The following is a 20,437-nucleotide window of genomic DNA, read 5'->3' on the forward strand; positions in this document are numbered from 1 at the left end:
TCTTCTCCATGTTGCTTAATGCTGTGTGAGAGAGAAGATAATGAGAATGATGCAGAAAGAGTTGCCATAGAGATGTGGCTACATCACAGGAGGTCATAGCATATGGAGTCTCAGGTAAAATGCAGACTACATCACACTCATAGCCAGAACAAAGGAAGAGCTTGAGACTATGGCAGGTCTAGTCAAAAGACATAGAAAGTCTTTTTGACTGAAAATAAATGAGGCAAAGACCAACATTGTGGCTCTAAATGGCAATGGAAAAGTTGAGATTGGAAGCACCAAGATCGAGTCAGTGGACGAATTCAAGTACCTTAGCTCGATGATAAACATTGAAGTTACATCTGAGAATGAAAGCTATGGCAAAAGGAGTGGCCAATGAATTAAGTAGCATCTGAAAATCCAATAGCATCAGCATGAAGCTGAAAAGACATCTAGTACAGTCACTACAGGGTAGTGTGGAGTGTCGCCCTCCATGGATGCAAGAGTTGGACTCTGAAGAAAGAGGATGTGAGGAGGATAACAGTTTTTGGAATGTGGGTATGGCGGAGGATGCTCAGAATCAGCTGGATGGACAGAAAGACAAACGAGTGGGTTAGATTAAGATTAGAAATTCAAGAATCAAAAGGGTTGCTAAGTACAGTTAGAAAGAGAAAGATAGTCAAGTACAGACATTGGAAACGAAGTCCCGACAGCCTTGTCCTGGCAACAATTAAGGAGAAATTGAGGATAAACCTAGAAGAGGAAGAAGAAAAATCAGATTGATGGTTTGAAGAAAGCCAGGGAAGAAGCAAGACAATGTCAACAGCCCCACTAAAGCTATGGTGACAATGAACGAATGAACGAGGGCTGTCTGGTCACTTTGAATTGATTATTGCAAGTGTAGCTGGGTTGAGACCAAATTCATATTGTGTAAGTGACTAAAAATTGGAATAGGAGGAACAAGGTCCTCATATTTAGCACAGTTAGCTCAACATTAGATTCCCTTTGATATGTTAACACTTGTTAATTGAAAAACCATTGGTGTTACTTTCACCAGAATCCCTTCCTAACACGCATCTGCAGAATCAATCTGTCAAATTCTCAGTTTGCCACTTTGGTTCGCTGGAGGCTGATTTTATGCCTTTGAACATTGCTGTGTGAGAGCTGAAATTTTGTGTCAATATTGACTTGATTTCTTTGCCTTAGGAATAGATGAAAGACTTTTACTGGGGTACTGTTACACTGTTGGAGATACTGTCTTTGAGATGAGGTGTTAAACTGAGGCAGGTTGCTCTCTCAAATGGACCTAAAAAATCCCATGGGTATCCTGGCCACTATTTACTCCTGAACCAACAAATAAAACAAACTAAAACAGAATTACCTGGAAAAACTCAGCAGGTCTGGCAGCATCGGTGGAGGAGAAAAGACCTGACGTTTCGAGTCCTCATGACCCTTCAACAGAACTGCACAAACTGTCATTTATCTCATTGCTGTTTATGGGAGCATGATCCATGCAAATTGTTGCATTGTTTCCTATATTACAACAGGCATTACACTATAGAAGTACTTTACTGCCTGTAATGCATTTTATGACATTCTGAATTTCTGCAAGGTGCTATATAAATGCTATTTCTTTCCAACAGCAACCCATGTTGTTCACACAGATGTTTGCTGGTGCTCTTGCAGATGTATATCAAGAGGATCTGCTCTCTCTCTCATCTCACTTGGTTCTCCTGTACAGTCTACCTGGAGGTAGCTTGTTGAGACTCACGTAACAAGTAACTGCACTGATTTCAGTTTGAGTTTAAACATCTATAGAGTTAAGAAAAGTGTTGCATCTTTTTTTTGTTCGCGAGGAGGTAGCATAAGTTCAAAGTTCTGTAAAAATAAAGCAAGCTGCTGAATTATATTTGGCACTGCTTTTGACTGTATGAATTGCTTTTTGTTATTCTCCATGAAGGTATGCTTTGATTGCATGATGCTCATGGGAGGAATGCATTAAAAAAATCTAGATTTCTCAACACAACTGCTTGCACTGGGAGCTGTATGGGGGAAAGGATTGAGACAGTTCTTTTGGCCTTAGTTTTTCGAGATTATTTAGGCCAGGGAATTTGAGAGGAGGAAAAGGAATTGCAAACAAGTGATCACACCAGTTGGCGTTTTTGTCCTTCATGGTCAGTGAGTTGATTGCTGTGCTGAGGTGGGGGAAGCTTGTGCTGAGTGTGCCCCTGATTACTTAGCACTTCTCTAATTCCAGGTAGAGGCCAGTCATTACTTGTTTTGATTAGTGTATGCCCTATACAATTCAGCCATATTTGTTGTGGGGCAGGTAACACCAGAGGGACCACTTAGCTGTGACCTTGATATTGAATGAGGACATGATGAAGGCAAAGTACAGTTAACCCTGCAAAATCCTCCTCACTAACATCTCTGGACCAGCGCCAACAATGGGAGAGTTTTCTCACAGACTAGTTAATGGTATGATCCTGAATAATGACTATCAGCAAGTGTCTCAGACTCCTCCTTCAACATTCCTGGGTATTCAGGGAGCAGTGTAGTATACAGTCAGATGGGAGCCCTTAACATTGACTTGAGACCTTATGTAGTCTCATGGATTCAGGTCAAACATGGACAAGGAAGCTTCTTGCTGATTATCACCTACCACCTCCTCTTAGCCGATGTGTCCCTCCATTGTTGACCATCACTTGGAGAAAGCACTGAAGGTAGCAAAGGCACAGATGTACTCCGGATGGGGGTGGGCGTAGTGTCTTCAATGCCCATCATCAAGAGTGGTCATTGATTAAACTGGCTGAGTCCTGAAGGATATAATGCTACATTTGGGTCAACATGCTGGAACTCCCTTCCTAACAGCACTGTGAGTGCACTTACACCACATGGACTGCAACGGTTCAAGGTGGCGGCTCACCACCACCTTCTGAAAGGCAATTAGGAATGGGCAGCGATGTCCACATCCTGTGAAAATAATTTTAAAAAATTTGGCTTGCAGAAGGGGTGAGAGCCAATACAAGGAAATAAGCTACTTCACCTGATCCTCACCAACCTATCTTTCACAGATGTGACTGTCCATGACACTACTGGTAGACTGACCACTATGAAGTTCTTTTAAAAAAAATTCTTTCACAGTATGTGATTGCCCATCCCAAATTGCCCTTGAGAAGATGGTGGCAAGCTGCCTTCTTGAACTGCTGCAGTGTATATGGTGTAAGTACACTCACAGTGCTTTTAGGGAGGGAGTTCCAGGACTTTGACCCTGTGACAGTGAATGAAATGTAGTTCCAAGTCAGGATGGTGTATGACTTGGAGGGGGACTTGCAAATGGTGGTGTTTCCATGCATCTGCTGCCCTTGTTCTTCTAGGTGGTAGCTGTGGTGGGTTTGGAAGGTGCTGACAAAGGAGCCTGGGTGGGTTGCTATGGTGCATCTTGTAGATGGTACACATTGCTGCCACTGTGTGTCTAGTGGATGTTGAAGGTGGGGGATGGGATGTCAATCAAGCAGGCTGCTTTGCCCTGGGTAGAATCAAGCTTCTTGAATGTTGTTGGAGCTGCGCTCATCCAAGCAAGTGGAGAATATTCCAACACACTCTTGACTTGTGTCTTGTAAATGGTGGACAGGCTTTGGGGAGTCAGGAGGGGAGTTACTCTCTGCAGAATTCCCAGCTTCTGATTTGCTCTTGTAGCCACAGTATTTATATGGCTAGTCCAGTTCAGTTTCTGGTCAATGGCAATGCCCAAGATGTTGATAGTGGAGGATTCAGCGATGGTAATGCCATCAAATATCATGGGTCAATGGTTGAATTCTCTCTCTGGCACTTATGTGGTATGAATGTTATTTCCAACTATTTAGCCCAAGCCCGAATGTTGTCCAGGTCTTACTGCACATGGGAACGGACTGCTTCTGTGGAGTCGCAAATGGTGTTGAAGATTGTGCATTCATCAGCAAACATCCCCACTTCTGACATTATGATGGAGGGAAGGTCATTGATGAAGCAGTTGAACATGGTTGGGCTGAGGACACTACCCTGAGGCATTCCTGCAGTGATGTCCTGGGACTGAGATATTGACCTCCAACAACCATAACCAGCTTTTTTTGTGCTAGGTATGGGACCAAGTCCCATCTTCTCACTGAGGAAACTCTCCAACATGTCAAATGATTTGTGGCACCACCAGTATGTTTAGTGGCATAGATATAAACAGATCTAGCAGTCCAAACACGGGCATCCATGAAATGCTGTGGGCCATCAACTACAGCAGATTTATATTCTCCCACAATTTGTAACCTCACGGTCTGGCAAATACCTCACACCTCCATTTCTATGGTACCAGATGATTAATCCTGGCACAGTAAACAGCACTAGGCATACAGTACTTGAAAATAAGGTGCCAACCTGGTGAAGCTATACCACCAAGCTGCATTCATGCCCATAGCAGAAATACCATGTTATACAGACCTAAGCCATCCCGTCACCTGCCATATCCAGACGTGAATCTTAGAATTCTCGGAGGGTGGGAATTATGATGCATGTAACTCACCTTTTGACTCCCCAAATCATCCATCATCTACAAGGCACAAGTCAGGATATATGCAACACTTCAACATGGCTGGATAAGTGTGGCTTCAACAACACTCAAGAAACTTGACACCATCCAAGCCAAAGCAGCCTGCTTGATCGGCAGCCAATCCATCAACTTAAATATTCAATCTTTGCACCACTGATGCAGTATTAGCAGTGTGTTCTATATATACAAGATGCACTGCAGCAACTCACCAAGGCTCCTTTGACAGCACCTTCCAAACCCGCAGCTTCTTCCACCTAGAAGAACAAGGGCAGCAGACAGATGGGAACATCACCACCTGCAATTTCCCCTCCATGCCACACACCATCCTGCTGTGGAACTATATCACTGTTCCATCACTGTCGCTAGGTCAAAATCCTGGAACTACCTTCCTAACAGCACGGTGGGTGTACCTACACCACATGGACTGCAATGTTTCAAGAAGGTGGCTCATCACTACCTTCTCAAGGGCAATTAGGGATGGGCAACAAATGCTGGCCCAGCTATGAATGCCCACATCCCATGAAAGAATTAAAAAATGCTGGACATTTAAGTGGCTAACCAGCATTGAACATTTGTCAGACCAGGATTTTTAACATTTCCTCTTTTTGCCTTTCAATATTTGCTATTAAACAAAATTAATAGTAATTACCCCTACAGTGTTAGCAGCTTTCCTGGATGCATGGGCAGATTAAAGAATACTGAGCTGTCAAGTTCCAACAAATAATTTCAGTGAGAAGGGATTAAAGCTTGATATGCTTTTCAGCTTCTCAGGGCAGAGTGTTCATGTTAATATATGTCATTTGAAAACTTAAATTTATACTGCTGTACAATAGCCAAATAATTTAGAAAATATATACCAGTTATTCTAACATCTGGTGTAAGGAAATTGCTAAGTTCAATAATTAAGGTTGTGGGGGGTGGTGGTCCAGGTACATTGATCATTAAAATGTCATGAGCAACTACCGAAAATAATTAAAAAGAGCAATAGAATGCTGGCCTTTATATCAGAGGACTAGAGGGTAGAAGTCATGGTTCAGCTATACAAAGTTCTGGATGGACCATGCCTGGAATATTATGAGCAGCTTTGGGTACCAGATCTTAGGAAGGATACATATCAGCCTTGAGGGGAGCACCTCGTAGATTTATTAGAATAATACCTATACTCCAAGGGTTAAATTATAAGGAGAATTTAAACAAACTAAGGTTGTATTCCATGGAACTTAGAAGGTTAAGGGATGATTTGATGACGTTTTCAAGATATTAAAGGGAACAGATAATTTATCGCTATCTATCGTATCACCAGTAACTGGTGGGTTTAGGACCAGGGGGCACAGTTTAAAAATTAAAGCCAGACCTTTCAGAAATGAAATTAGCAAACACCTACACACAAAGGGTGGTGGAAGAATGGAATTCTTTTCTGCCAGTGGCAACTGATGTCAGATCAATTGTTTATTTTAAAACTGAGATTGATAGACTCTGTTAACCAAAGGTATTAAGGGATATCAGACAAAGGTGGAATTAGGAATTATAGAATTAGGTTGCAGATCAGCCACAATCTCATTGAATGGCAAAACATGCTTGAGGGGCTGAATGGTCTACCTTCTGTTCCCTTGCTCCTAAAAGTGTGAAACAAGATTATGGATTGAAAGAAAATACCAATGTAGAAGTACTGACTGAGAAAAGCAAGTGAGATTTTGGCTGTACAACTGTTGCAAACATGTTCCAACAGGCATGAAACAATCGCTCCTCAGTAACAGCAGAGCCTTGCACTGAGACTTGCTCAAATAGTCAAAACTGGCAGCCTTGAAGAATATTTTCTGCTCAACTTGACCTAAAATTGGCAAGACCTGGGCTCTGGTCCATTGGAATTTCTGCTTTCTAACTAGGAGAGCTCAAAGTCATTAACTTAACCTGGAGTGCGCATCTTATATTATTTTCACACTTGGAACATTTTTTTTTAAATAAAAGTTTAATAAAAAAAAAATTAAGCAGCTTTCTTGGCTCAGTCACTGTTGTTGCCTGAGTTAAGCAGTACTCATAAAGGAATGTGGTCCAGGAAGTATATTCACTTATTAATCAATTCAGTAACAGCCAGTTCTGTAGCATCAGAAGAGGAGCACCTCCAGTCCACATTGAACAGTTGGTTTTAAGGATTCTGCTTTATTTCGAGGAGACACAGCCCAGCCGTTGAGCATTGAGCACTACATCAGAGAGAAAACAGATATTAAATAAAATTATATGAAAAACAATACAGGATCTTTTTTTCCCCAAAATAAGTTTGCAATATTCAATAATTTTACTAACTTTCTTATCTAAAAAACAAACCTTTTCACCAATACGATCTCTGAACCTATTCTAATCTGACCAACCCATAAAGTGTTATTCGTTGCCTTGTGACACATGATATAGTACATTAGTACTCAATGCACTGCAAGGCAGGTACAGCAAGGAGTATATTCACACTGATTGATACATTGCAAAATGGGTAAATCTGTTGCCAATGCTCTATAAACCAGGTAATGCAGGGTGCAGCTTTATATCCATAATCAGGACCATTCAAAAACAGTGGAAGATTGCGGGCTAAAATTTGTAAAGATTTTCCTTTGTTTCTTCTGAGGTGTGGTCTATTGTAGAAAAGCATTAGTACTATCTGTTGCTATATCTGATTATTAAATTTTAAAATAGTCTGATTGAATATATATCTTCTAACAGCTGTTTGGTTGTCCTCCCTTCTTTTCGATGTGCAGAAGCTACTCTTCTTGTGCTCTTTCCTCAGTTCAACCTGGCAAACTTCCCCCCTCTTACCCCCAATTCACTCTAGCTCTCTTCCCGCCAGCTCACACTTGACCCTACGGACCAGGGAAGTCCCAGGTTCGATCTGTGCTGAGCTACCTGACTTTAGCTGCTCCAGGGTCAGGGAAAGGAAAAATCAACCAGGGTTCCTCCTCCCAATCAATATTCAGCTGGAACTGCATATGTGGAATATCAGATGAGGATAGAGATAGCATGTGATGTCTCTCACATTTTAGTTTAACAACATTCACTGCCAAAACACACATGAATAAAATCACTTTGGTGAAGCACTAACACCTACAGAACCATCCCCAAGGGAGAGAAAGAACATCTTCGGAGCACTATGGATGGAGAGAAAGCTGACCATATTTTCTTCAAAAGTTAAGCAATGCTGGGAGTGTGAGTAGATCACTAAAGTCCATATGATGTATCACACACGATACACACAACCTTGACTGATCAGGCGTAATGAAATAACCTTTATGAGGATTTGCAAGGTTGATACTTATCTAATACCTATTGATCAGTGATGGAATAAGAAAATTTGTTTAAACAGGAAAATAACACCAATAAAGTAGATAATCTTTGAATGTTATGTATCCTTTACGGACTGCAAGACTATAGTCTTGTTTCGGAAAACAGCATGTGTTGACCATGTGCACAAAACTGTGGTTGTGACATTGCACATAGGTGGCATCACACATGGTCTCTTATGAATTTCAAAACTCTAAATTTTACCTATTTGTCCCTGGCAGTAGGACTATGCAGAGTGTGTTGTTGGTTAAAGCCTTGAAGAGTCGCCCCACATACCGATCTATCGTCTTCATCACATTTTTCAGTTCTTCCTCCTATTTGATGCAAAGTAGATTATTACCACGGCCAACCCGTCTCCCTTCTTACCCATTCATTGCATTGTCATCCTGCAGCTCACTCTAGCCATCACCGCACTGGACCACTGATTTGGAGCACAGAATCACTAGCAAGCTGGTGGTCCTTAAGTTTCTGTATTGTTAATGTCAAGTGGACACATAAGGAGGATATAAAATTCATTTTTTGTACTTGAGTTATCAGTACAGGGTATAATTTGCTGCAAATGCCTAAATGTCTAATTTCACAGCTGGTTATTATTTACAGCTTTTTCTAGTGGTATGAATCAATTTGTAATCTTTGATCAGCATTATGCACTTCATGTGCTAATAGGGGCATTTTGATGAAAACTTTTCATCAGCAATTTTCTGTGTGGCAGTTTTGTGTACATTACTCCTTAAGTTCTTGCTTCTGACAATAAAATATCCATGGTAAATATAAACCTCAGTGAATTCTATAATTTAATAAAATATTTTTCTCTCTCCACTTTCATGGTTATTTTCTTCCGCTCCTTCTCTTCAAATATCCTAAAGCAGCTTTATAATGACTATATGAAACTTAGAAAATAATTTAACACTTAAAACTCACACATTGAGAAAGTTTCTCTTTTCTCCTCTCAAAGGACTGTGTCTCTAATGGCGGAGGATCAAAGGTCTTGGGGCTCACTGCAGTGTAGGATCTTTGAGAAGCCCAGGTCTGAAGGTGATAGGGAGTGAGAGCTCTCAGTACATTTAGTCTTCCTTTTCTCACTTCTTGTCCATTCATGGTTGCCTGAGCCTCCTGAGCACTCTCCAGGCTTCCATATTCTAGAGGATAAATCACCCAGATCAGTCATTCCAACAGAAATCAGGAAGTCAAGCGTCTGGACATCTCCTGAGATAAATCTGAACCCTTCAGTTATCTGAGTCAACTTCAGATTTGGAAAGTGGATCTAACAGGCAAAATGAGGCTGGAATTAGAATTTGGATTCCGAGAAGCAGATGTTGCCTTATTTCAAGCATTCATCTCCACTACCTAAAGTTCTTACTCTTACGTTACCTACTAGTTCCCATGATTTCTCAACATCACATGAACAGTCATTTTAGAAAAAAGTTTAACTTTGAAAATTAAATAACAAGCCAATTCTACTTCTGTTGATTTCTCCATGCAGTTTCCCAGTCTAAGTGAGCTTGCAAGAAACTGGTTCCGAGTCCTTACATATGTTTGAAGCAGCCACTACTTCAGATGGAAGGAACAGGTGGACCAAAATACATTCTTTTTGGGGAGTTCTCAGTATACGCCCAGGTAGGAGATTTGCAAATCGGAATATTGGACATGAACCTATATTCTACCATTCTGACAGCATCAGCAATAAGTACAAAAGCACTGGGATATTGATTTGACAAACATGCTTTATGGCCCCTTCAATTTTAAAGAAAACATCCAACACACATTTGCTCTGCAAAGCACACCTTACTGTAACATGCTTTTTCTACCACTCCCAAAAAAGATATCACTGAAAATGTTTACTGCACAGAATTCTAGATTTATTTTTTTTTAATCAATTTGCACCATTAATTTACTCACTTATAAAACATTCCTTAGGTTTTGCATCAGCTTTATCACCAAGGCAGATTACAGCTTCAACGTGGCCAAATTTGCTAAATTTCTCACTGAGGTCTTCCTTTGTCAGGGTCTGTTGAATTCCTGACACATAAATAACTGCTTGGCTTGTGACATCTTTTTCCAGCTTCTTTAGGACAGTGTCACAATCCAGTGTGTTTTCTTTAATAGGTCTTTGAACCTGAAGGGTTAGAAGGAACACTGTTTCAATTACCAATTTTCCTTAGCATTGATGTGGGACAGTGGGCTGTCTCTTGGATATGGATCCAATTTAGGTGGCTAGGAGGAAAGTGTCTTGCTCGGCCACATGTAAGAGTTTTACAGAAAACGAGTTTGGACACTTCAGTTCTAGAGTGTTACAAACTTTACAGCAGAAAACTGCCCTATCCAAGTAAATCAGACGCACATGAAGCTCTGTACTGGGACCACAGATTCATCCCTTTTTGTTAAAGCAACAACACTAATACGTTTTCAGAGAAGTTTTAAAATATACCAGATCTAGTTAGTGACTGATTTTATAATTCTTAACTTCCAGAAATTGAACTGGTGCTTCTTTCACTAGTGTGTACACCATACTTATTTTGTCATGAGCCCCTTCATATTAGGAAAATGTCTTCTTAGGCAATCTCACTGGAGTCAAAAACTTGATTGGCATAAGAAATGCAGTTTCTTATTGGTGCATTAAGGGGTGCCCTTCAGAGGGTGGTATTGAAGCACATTGTTGAAGGTAGGTATAGTAGGGGTACAGATATTACACCTGGCCCAGGACACTGACACTGTTGATACTGGCTCAACAGTTCAATTTTTAGCACTAACATTTTACTCCTCAAGAATAAAATCACCCCAAAAATAATTTAGAAATTAATTAACATGTGGATACTAAACGGAGTTAACCTCGTTACTAATAAATTTACTTATTACAACAAATGTTTTCCATAATCCCAGTTCAAATTCCATACAGTAGTTCTAGCAACAAAAGTGACATTGTTGCTGTGTTAAGTGCAAGAATCGAATCAATATTTAAGTTATTATGCACAGCTAAAAATGTGGCAATTGTATATGGAAAATATAGGCTACAACAGAATACAGAGACTGATGGATTGATAACAGGCAGTATTTGATCATGAACTGCAAGGGCAAAGCTTAACAACTGCAAGAGGACTGATCTTTGAGGTACTGAGTATTTGCCTTACATTTTTTGTAGCTATCAAAGGAATTCCTAAAAGGGATAAAAGAAAATTCAAATTTCAGTGTTGTTACCGTAATGAAGAATCCCTCCATAATGCTTCCATTCAATGTAAGCACAGCTAGATGTGCACTTTCAGGGAGCTCATACTCAATGCGCACATAAGGCTGTAAAGAGAATGAGAAAACAAAAATCATACACTATCTTGCAATCTTTTAGGAATTCCTTGCTTTTTTTTTTGTAATATAGTTCTTTCTTTTCTCCTTTTCTTAGCTAACAGGAAGTGTTCCCAAGCCTAGAAAAATAATCTGCGTTTGTAGAATGCTTTTTATCTTAGGATGTCCAATGCTGCTGAGTTAATTAATCACCGTTGAAATGTAGCGTAGGTAAATGTGACAACCAATGTGCACACAGCAAGTTCCTACAAAGCAGCAAGTGATATTGGTTGAGGGACAGATGCTGGCTCAGAGATAAGGAAAACTCCCCAGCTCCTTTTTAAATAATGTCATGAAATATTTTACAAACACCTGAGAGGTCAGATGAGGCCTCGCTTTAACATTTCATCAGGAATATGGCACCTCTGACAGTATAGCAATCCTCTAGTGAAGTACTGCAGTGTCAGCCTGGATGTTGTACTCAAGTCCATAATCACAAGGCTCAGGTGAAAGTGGTACTGTTGTGCAAAGGTTGACACTCAAGCTGAGCCTTTAAATGGGCGCAAGGGGCCAAGAGTTTTTCTCGGCTCAAAAGGGTTGAGGGTTACTGATGATGATAATTTCTGGTGATATTTTTTCAAGAGTTGACATGATGCTTCAAGTTTTAAAATACAAAATTAAAATGTTGCACCAGTGCTTCAAGATTTTGTTCCAAAGAAATCAGTGTGCGCCTACCAAAGCACTGGTGATCTGGTAGCCACTCTAATTGTTCGTGCTTGCTAAGATATGCTTCCTTTACTTTACATCATCGTGCCTTTTTCAGCTGTGCTTGTACTGTGATGCTCTGCCCAACACTTTGGTTTTTGACCACTATCACAGATTTGGCTGCACTCCAGAATGTTATGCCCAGTGAGCTACAAGCTGACTACTCCTGCACTTAAGGCAAAACCTGGATATGGGCTTACACTCAAGAACTCGCATGCATGTCCTGGACTACTTTCAGCATATCCTTGATTTGGTTCTTGACCTTCCATTTGACACAATGCTTACAAGACCTACCTTCTCCCCTTAAACCTCCAGCTTCCATTTCCCTCAACGTGAACCATGCTCTCACTCCAGTAGAGACCCCACCACTATGCTTATCATGGGCCACTGTCGATATTGGGCAATGGGCTAACTATTTGTCAGTACCATCGGAGTTAATTACAAAGGCACTGCTTATGACGCATTAAGCATGTCAGCTATTTTGGGCTCTTCAGTAAATTCTTTGCACCTCATTAATCCCCTACACTTAACATTTTACAGCCTTCTGTTACAAAATCTTGGAGGTCGAACGTTAGATTGGGGAAAGAGTTTGCTTGTGAAATTGTCCCTCTGTCTAGGGAATGAAATTCCAGCTGACTGAGCCCTAAAAGCACTCAATGTCTTCTTAATATTGACTGTTGTGCAGCAGCAACTTAAAAATGTTCCAACTAGAGAAGCTGTGATGAAATGCAAGTGGCAAAGTCCTCAAACAATGATATACATGTACGTAATGGTGAGGAGACTTAATAAGTCATAGGACTGCATGTGGTGATACATTCAACTAACCTTTTATGGGTTTACTGGTTACAGCTTATGGCATACAGTCACGTTAACACCAACACACCTGTTATAAACTGTATTTCCAGAGAGAAAGTTAATGGTTAAACAACAAATGCTTCTACCTCTAGTGGATTGAAAATATTTTAAAAATATGACAATTACATTATTCACTAGTTTTACATGTTGTAACTAAGAATTTATATTGTACAAACAGCCCTTCCCATTTTAATTGTTCTATTACTGCTTGTACCTTGTGTGTTTCTGTGATAACACTGATGGAGCTGATGGAACCACAGTTTCGGAATGTTCTTTTAACAGACTTTAAACAGAAATCCTTACAGAATGGACCAGCATACACAGTACACATTTCTGACAACTTCTGTTTCATCTGTAGAGGGAGATGTGAAATAAAAATGAATTAAGACATATCAACAGAGGTTCTCTGAAGTACGGCAGTGATCGCCAATCATCTGCTATTCTACAAATTCACTAAGTTACTCTTAAAGGTCACACACTTCAATATCACTGGTACGTTGTGGCTGCAGTACCATCTATAGGATGGTCTGCAGCAACTCACTATAAGGTCATTTTGACAGCTCCTCCCTTCTCTGCGAACTCCACCACAGAATAGGACAGGAGCAACAATGTCATGGAAACACCATCAACTCTAAGTCACAAACCATCCTGACTCAGACTCATTTCTAGGTCAAGATATCCTGAAATACCCAATACCATTGTGGGAGCATCATCACCACAAGTACTGTAGCAGTTTGAAGAGAAGGCTCACTCCTACCTTCTCAGGCCAACTAGGGTTGAGCAATAAATGCAGCCTTGCCAGGTTTGCCCACAAATTTCTTTTTTTTGAAAATAACGTATTAAAAACCTTATAAGAAGCCAATGAAGTTCATCAGCACTTGGATGCTGGACCATTTTAGCAGCCACTTAGTCTGTTAATGAAATTATAATTGGAAGCAGAGGTGGCCTCTGAGGTTCAATTGTAGAAGGATATTGCTGGTCATAGCAAGATAGGACCATCTGGTTCTATTTCAGGATAACCGTAATATTCTTTTAATGGTGATCCCAAAAGAATTTTGTGAATGAGGAAAATATGTATAATAATAAATTTGCACTTTTAAATTATTTAATAGCTGAATTATTCCTAAATTTGATCACATTCACAATGGCATGTTCATACAAATAAATAAGGCATTTACAAAATATATTTGCTTTGACAGAATTTTGTTGTGATAAGACTAAGTTATTACTGTATTGAGATCTATCATACTTTTTCATGAAGCAGTCCCTCGTGAATCTTCATATGTAGATTACACTCAATATATTCAGAATAAGACATAAAGTGACTTAAGCTTAAAGAGGCAACTGGGATTTCAGTCTGAGCTTGTTGAACAACCTGCAGAAAACAGAATCAGGCATATTCAGAGTACATTTCATGTAAGCAGAGAGAGAAAAAAATACGACTTTAGATTATTTTTAGCTAATTGGAGGGAAGGCTTCTTTAACATGAAAAACAAATTAAAAAAATTACATGCAAATAGGCCAACACATTCTATTTTAAAACAAAATAAAAATTTTGTTTACCTACATCAATGAGAAAATCAATAACAAAAGCATCCATATCTATCTGTAGTTGCAGTCACACTTGTAGGTTGCACTGTGATAAACCTTTAGAATGGTTTACAAAGAGTAGAAGTAACTTTTGAGCCAAAAAAAGTTATTGTCACTGTGTTTAGCAGTAGCAAGTCAGTCTGCATCAACCCCCAGAAACACTCACTCAAGAGCACTTGCCAGGTGCCCCCTTTCCTGAGTGGAATCTGCCAGCTTCAACAGTCCCTACCTGCTGAAAGTGGTTACTACTGAGACAGCTTGCCAAAAAACCCAATTCCCAAGTATGTTTCTCCAATTTCGTCCACACAACCCCACATCACAGAAAGCATGTTAATCCTGCTCTTGGCTGAGAGGAATTACCATTTTATCCCATTACTGAGTTTGCCAATCTCCACGCAGACAATTTGGTATTGCCCCCAGTTTCTCTGTCCTTGGATGCTCTGGTTCCCAACCCGCCCCAATCCTCTTCCCAGACCCCTCTCCAATCCCATCTCCCCTTCTCTTTTCTCCACTTCCTTCTTTTGTTCCCTTCCTACCCTCCCTCATTCCACAATGGCCTAATCATCTTTCTCTTTTTAACCCTGTTTTACCTCAATAGCCCATTTGGTCTTGTGATGCCATGTAAGATTGTTTATCACGATACTATTATACAGAACTTTTAGATGTTTTCTGATATATATACAGAAATACAACAAAACAAAAAGAAAGAGTTAAACAACCCAGGTTGTTCTATCTACCCCTAAGACAGTTTGACTGTCAATTCTGCCAGTGTTGTATCAGTTGTACAGGTGGCAAATGAAGGTTCACTAACATAGAACAAGAATTTAGGATTACTTGGATTGATCTGTGAATTGTGCCCATATAGAGGGCCAAATAAATCATGGCCATTTATACAGTCATGGAAAATATTCTGAGAATTTTCTGTGAGCACAGAAATCTGGTTGAACAAGTTATGGCTTTACAGCACTTACCTCTTTGTCTGTTCTACATTCAAATTTATGCCATGCTCCTTGGTGTATCAGCTCCTTCATTGCTTTCTTTGTGCCTAATAGCACTGCTTTCTGATCACCCATACACAGCTTATTTAGTAAGCTAGACAGCAGAAAAGATATTCTTGTTACACACATTGCACATTAATTACTGCTGTTATGACACAGTGGATGGTAAATGTCGAGCTGCTCAAATCCCACAGGGAAACTTGAAACAACTGCCACAATTGTTTTGCAGTTTGTGTTTTATTTCAAGTTGTGTGTCCTAAATTTAGAAGTAGTAAGACTGCCACGACTTCAGAGATTGTAGAAAACTAAATTAAACATTTATTAACAGAAGAAAAGATTTTAAGCACATACCTAGGTCTACAAATTACTACTATAATAACTCCTAAAACCCCTAATTAATCTGGCTCCCAGTTACACCTCCGTTTAGGCAACAGTAAAAACAAATAGATTTAAACAGACCCAGGCAAAGCAACACAATACCCTGGACAATGATATTCAAAGTGAGTTTTTTGCTTTGGTTCCTGTAGACAGCAACTTGATGCACAGAGGCTGGAGGCTTTTTACACTTTTGTTAGATCTTAGAATGCCTTCTCCCTTGCACATAACCTCACCTCGTTTATACATGTTTCTCTCTTTTAATGGAAATTCTATTGTTCCCATATGTTTTTGCAAGTTTACTTTTCTCATAATATAAATCTTTTCACAGTACTGATTTTATCAGTACCCTTTGGGAAAAATAAACACACTGTTTGTCTTAGCTTCTTCTGACTAGATGTAAACATCTAGTCATCTCTTTGAAATTCAAACTACTCTGGTTTATCTAAAAATGCAAATTTTCCTCACATCTCACATTTTTAAACTTCAGCCATGTTTACGTATTTAGCATTTCAAGCCTAGCTTCTTTTTGATATATCAAAAGTTCCAGACTAGCTGTCTCCAATTCAATTTAATCCACCCCACACACAGAAACTAATCCAAGCCCCACTATTAACCTACCTTTACAATAAATAACAATAATACCATGAAAATGATTACATTTTCATGACACTGTCCATTTCTAAACAGCTACCAAGAGAACACTAAATGATTTTTATTGTAGCAGTGAGTTAAATAAGTTTTCCTCGAGTATAATACCCTTTGGCAATCTTCATTCTCATCAGACAATGGTTTTCTACCTGATGGTAAACTCGAGTTAAACACTGCCCGGTGTGGTTTAGGAGACTCACTCTGGCAGAATTTTCTGGCCTCTGTTTCCTCCAAGCCCTATTCTCCTTCCTCTTCCAATGCCTTTCCAAAACATCAGCCTCCAGAGGTCATGGCCCTCATGTCTTGCAGTTGTCTGTGTCAATGTCCAACAAGTTTATCTCGCAGGTGCCTTGTAGCAGAGGTATCGATGTCAAGCAGGTCGTGACCCAGTGAACAGTTCACTGTACAGAATGTCTTTGACTTTCATCCATCTCATGAACTTGGCCAAGCCAAGTTATTGGTTTAGTATGCAGATGGAATTAGCATGCCCCAGGACCTCTTGAGTTGGTGACCTGGTCCTGCCAAGAGATACTGAGGTCATGTCTGAGATAGCAAAGGTGAAAGCTGTTTAACCTTTTCTCCTGCTAGCATATGTTGCCTTGGTCTTACCACTGTAGAAGAATGCATTGAGGACACAGGCTTGATAGACTCGTAGTTTGGTAGTCGGGTTGCTGTTGCTCCACACACTCTTACTCAGCATGGACAGAACAGCTGCAGCTTTTGCAATGCGCGTGTTAGTTTCAGCATCAAGTGGTAGATTGCCGGTTATCATGGACCCGAGAAACGTGAAGCTATCAACAACCTTCAGCACCACATTGTCATTACTGATAGATGATCGGTATGGCAACATCCTGAGCCGAGACATTTGTCTTCCTGATGGTGATGGTCAAACCAAAACTCTTTACAGGCGTGTGAGAGTCTGTCCATTAGCCACTGAAGGTGTTCCACCATGTGGAATGCTAGTGCGGCATCATCAGCATAGAGCAACACTCTGGTGAGGATTTGGCTCACTTTTGTTTTGGATCATAAGTGGGTAATGCTGAACAGCTTTCTGTCAGTTAGGATATGTAAGTAGACAGCCTCTGTAGATGAACTGAAGGCATATGACAGTAGCAAAGAGAAGAGTATGCCAAAGAGTGTCGGTGCCAGAACACAACACTCTTTGACCCCACTGAGGATCTCTAAGCGTTCCAATATTGCTCTGTCACAGCTGACCTTACCTTTCATGTTGTCATGGAACGAAGGAATCACAATCAGCAGCTTTGGCAAGCAATCAATTTTCTTCAGCAGCTTAAATATATCTCCTCTGTTCACATGGTCAAATGTCTTGGTGAGATTGATGAAAGCAATATACAGTGGTCTCCTTCATTCACAGCATTTCCCTTGCAATGCCAGACTGAGTAAACCATATTGATTATGGATCTTCCTGTTCTGAAACCACACTGGGATTTTGGAATCATGTGTCAGCCAATATCTGTAGTCTGACAAGGGCAACACATACAGATACCTTTCCACAATACTCAGCAGGAAGTACTCAATAGTTGTTGCAAATGCTGTAGTTGCCCTTTTGCTTGTAAAATCTATGCATCATGCATATCCTGAGGCACTGCCCCTCCTGCCAGCAGAGACAGAGGATGCTACAGGAGTGCTGGTTTCCTGTGTTTGCTGAGTTCAGACGGTATAGCATCACCACCTGGAGTTTTGCCATGGCCAGTGAGTCAATAGTTTTGTTGTGCTCTTCCACTGTCAGTGCCAAATACAGTTGTCCATGACAGGCAGGTTCTCAATTTTGTCTAGAGCTTCCTCAGCGACCATGTTCTCCCTAGAGTATATCTCAAAGTAGTGTCCTACCCATCTCTACAGCTGTTTATTACAGTTGGCGATGACTTTCCCTGCCTTGGAGTATAAAAGTATATAAGGGCCCCCCTTTTAGGACAGAGATGAAGGGAATTTTTTTCTCTTGAGGGTTGTGTGAATTTGGAACACTGCCTCAGAAGGTGGTGGAGGCGGGGTCATTGAACATTTCTAAGGCTTAGGTAGATAGATTCATGTTAGGCAAGGGAATCAAAGGTTATTGGAGGTAGATGGGAATGTGAAATTGGAAACACAAGCAGATCAGCCATGATCTTACTGAATGGCAGAGCATGCTCTGCTCCCATCTTGCTTTCCAAGGTCTGCTCCCATCTTGCTTTCCAAGGGCCAGAACTTCCGAAGGGTGCCAATAACAGATTGCTACTCCAGTCCTTTTTGCTTACCTTAATTGGGAGCTGCATATTTCTTGCCTGACCTTCTAACTCAGGCCTGATGAGAAAAGTACAGTGTACCGGCTCTTTTCTGCAGGGCAGCAGCTTCGGGGGAAGTGAAGCTGTGCTCCCTTTTTACGGCACTAGCTGCTGTAAAGCAGTTAGGTTTAAGATTAAAGGTCCCAGCCACTTTGAGAAGCCAGGGAGGAGGTTAAGTGTGTAAGGTAAGTGGGTAGGATGGGGGTGCGGTTGAGTTGTCAGTTGCTGGCGGAGGTAAGATGGATCTGGGTGGGGTTGGGTGGTCAGTCGTGGGCGTAGGATGGGTCGGGTGGTCAGTTGGGTGGAGGGGGTCATCTGGGGGTAGTCAGGGAGTCGGGAGGGTAGTCGAGGGTTGGTGGGGACTAGTTGAGAGGGACAGGATCAGTACTATAATTACTCAGGAGTTAGAAGTGGTTTTAATTCTTCGAATTTTTCCTGGGTAACTATTCTGCTAAGAGAGTCAGAACCATCCAAAGTCTCCGATTTAAATTGGAGTATCTGATGGTTCCCAGTGAAGGGTAGTTACCCACTGGAGTTTGAACTTCCTGGGCAATTGCCATGCAGTCCTTATATGGGGGCTTCCCAGAGGGGTGACGGATGTCCTTCTGCGCATATCTCCCACGTACGATGCCCTGGAGATTGGAGGTTCTGGGCCTTTGTTTTTTTTGCTGGTTCAGCTTTTCTCATTTCTTTCTTAATCCCTTTACTTTCCATTCAGTCAGCTGCTAACCAGCCATTCACTCACATCCTTTGTTTCCTTTAGTTTATCCATTACCACTCCATTTGGCTTTTGAACCATAAATCTTTAAGTCTTTCCCTCCACCCTGTCACAGACCTTCCCTTTTGTTCTTCTTCACACCCTCCCCCGTTTCACTTGCTCAAAACCTATCACATTTCTACCTTTATATAAAAGCAAAAAACTGCGGATGCTGGAAATCCAAAACAAAAACAAAAATACCTGGAAAAACTCAGCAGGTCTGGCAGCATCTGTGGAGGAGCACAGTTAACGTTTCGAGTCCGCATGACTATACAACAAAACTGTTGAAGAGTCATGCGGACTCGAAACGTTAACTGTGCTCCTCTCCACATTTCTACCTTTCTTCAGTTCTGATGAAAAGTCACAGATCTCAAGCATTAAATCTATCTTTCTCTCCACAGATGCTGCCAAACCTGCTGAGTATTTCCAGCATTTTTTATTTCTATGTCTACCTTGAATGTTGTGCCCATATGTTAATTTCCTCAGATTTTATTGCTCTCATGTCTTCTGTTGACACAATTGTCAACCAATGAGATGTGACAGAACCCAGCTACCAAAAGAAAAGCTCGACATATCACATGCACCAACCAGTCAGCTAGCAAAATGCTTCTTCAATTTTTCCAAGTAGATGCAATGTAAATAATGTTTTATAGGGAACATTTTTATCTTACACGATGTTTGCACAAACATTTCCTTGTGGCATAAGTTAGACTTAAAATCACAAAAAGACTAATAAAGCAAACAAAGAACATTCTGAACAGCTATTTTATTGAAACACTAAATCATTAGTTATATTAAGAAAGAATAAAGGAGTGTTACTGTCACCTTATAAGTGCTGCACTCAGTGTTAACACTTTAAGGGTTGAATGCCAACAGTAACAATCTAGTAAGTAACGCAACAAATGCAGATTGTTAACGTTTATTATGTTATTATAGGAAAGAATAGTAATATAAACATTTTCTTAAAGGGTTGGGAGGGGTTGGTTATGGTAATCAGGGTCTC

The 20,437-nt window shown here is 40.5% G+C and overlaps 1 protein-coding gene across 2 annotated transcripts in view; it reads right to left on the minus strand.

Moving 5' to 3' along the window:
* Positions 1 to 6,508: 6,508 nt before the first annotated feature.
* rexo5 (RNA exonuclease 5) overlaps positions 6,509 to 20,437 on the minus strand; it is a 44,682-nt gene continuing 30,753 nt past the window's right edge. The window contains exons 13-20 of one of the 2 annotated variants that reach the window (XM_078558910.1): positions 15,343 to 15,463; positions 14,031 to 14,156; positions 12,996 to 13,133; positions 11,081 to 11,173; positions 9,785 to 10,001; positions 8,807 to 9,024; positions 8,090 to 8,199; positions 6,509 to 6,759 (exon numbers count right to left, since the gene is read on the minus strand). In XM_078558910.1, coding sequence (XP_078415036.1) covers positions 6,705 to 6,759; positions 8,090 to 8,199; positions 8,807 to 9,024; positions 9,785 to 10,001; positions 11,081 to 11,173; positions 12,996 to 13,133; positions 14,031 to 14,156; positions 15,343 to 15,463 — 1,078 coding nt within the window. In that variant the 3' untranslated portion in view covers positions 6,509 to 6,704. The remainder of the gene's footprint in view (positions 6,760 to 8,089; positions 8,200 to 8,806; positions 9,025 to 9,784; positions 10,002 to 11,080; positions 11,174 to 12,995; positions 13,134 to 14,030; positions 14,157 to 15,342; positions 15,464 to 20,437) is intronic. The other variant, XM_078558911.1, reaches the window with a different exon arrangement.

This window comes from Cetorhinus maximus, chromosome 15 (genome assembly GCF_964194155.1).
Source record: "Cetorhinus maximus chromosome 15, sCetMax3.hap1.1, whole genome shotgun sequence".
Lineage (NCBI taxonomy): Eukaryota > Metazoa > Chordata > Chondrichthyes > Lamniformes > Cetorhinidae > Cetorhinus > Cetorhinus maximus.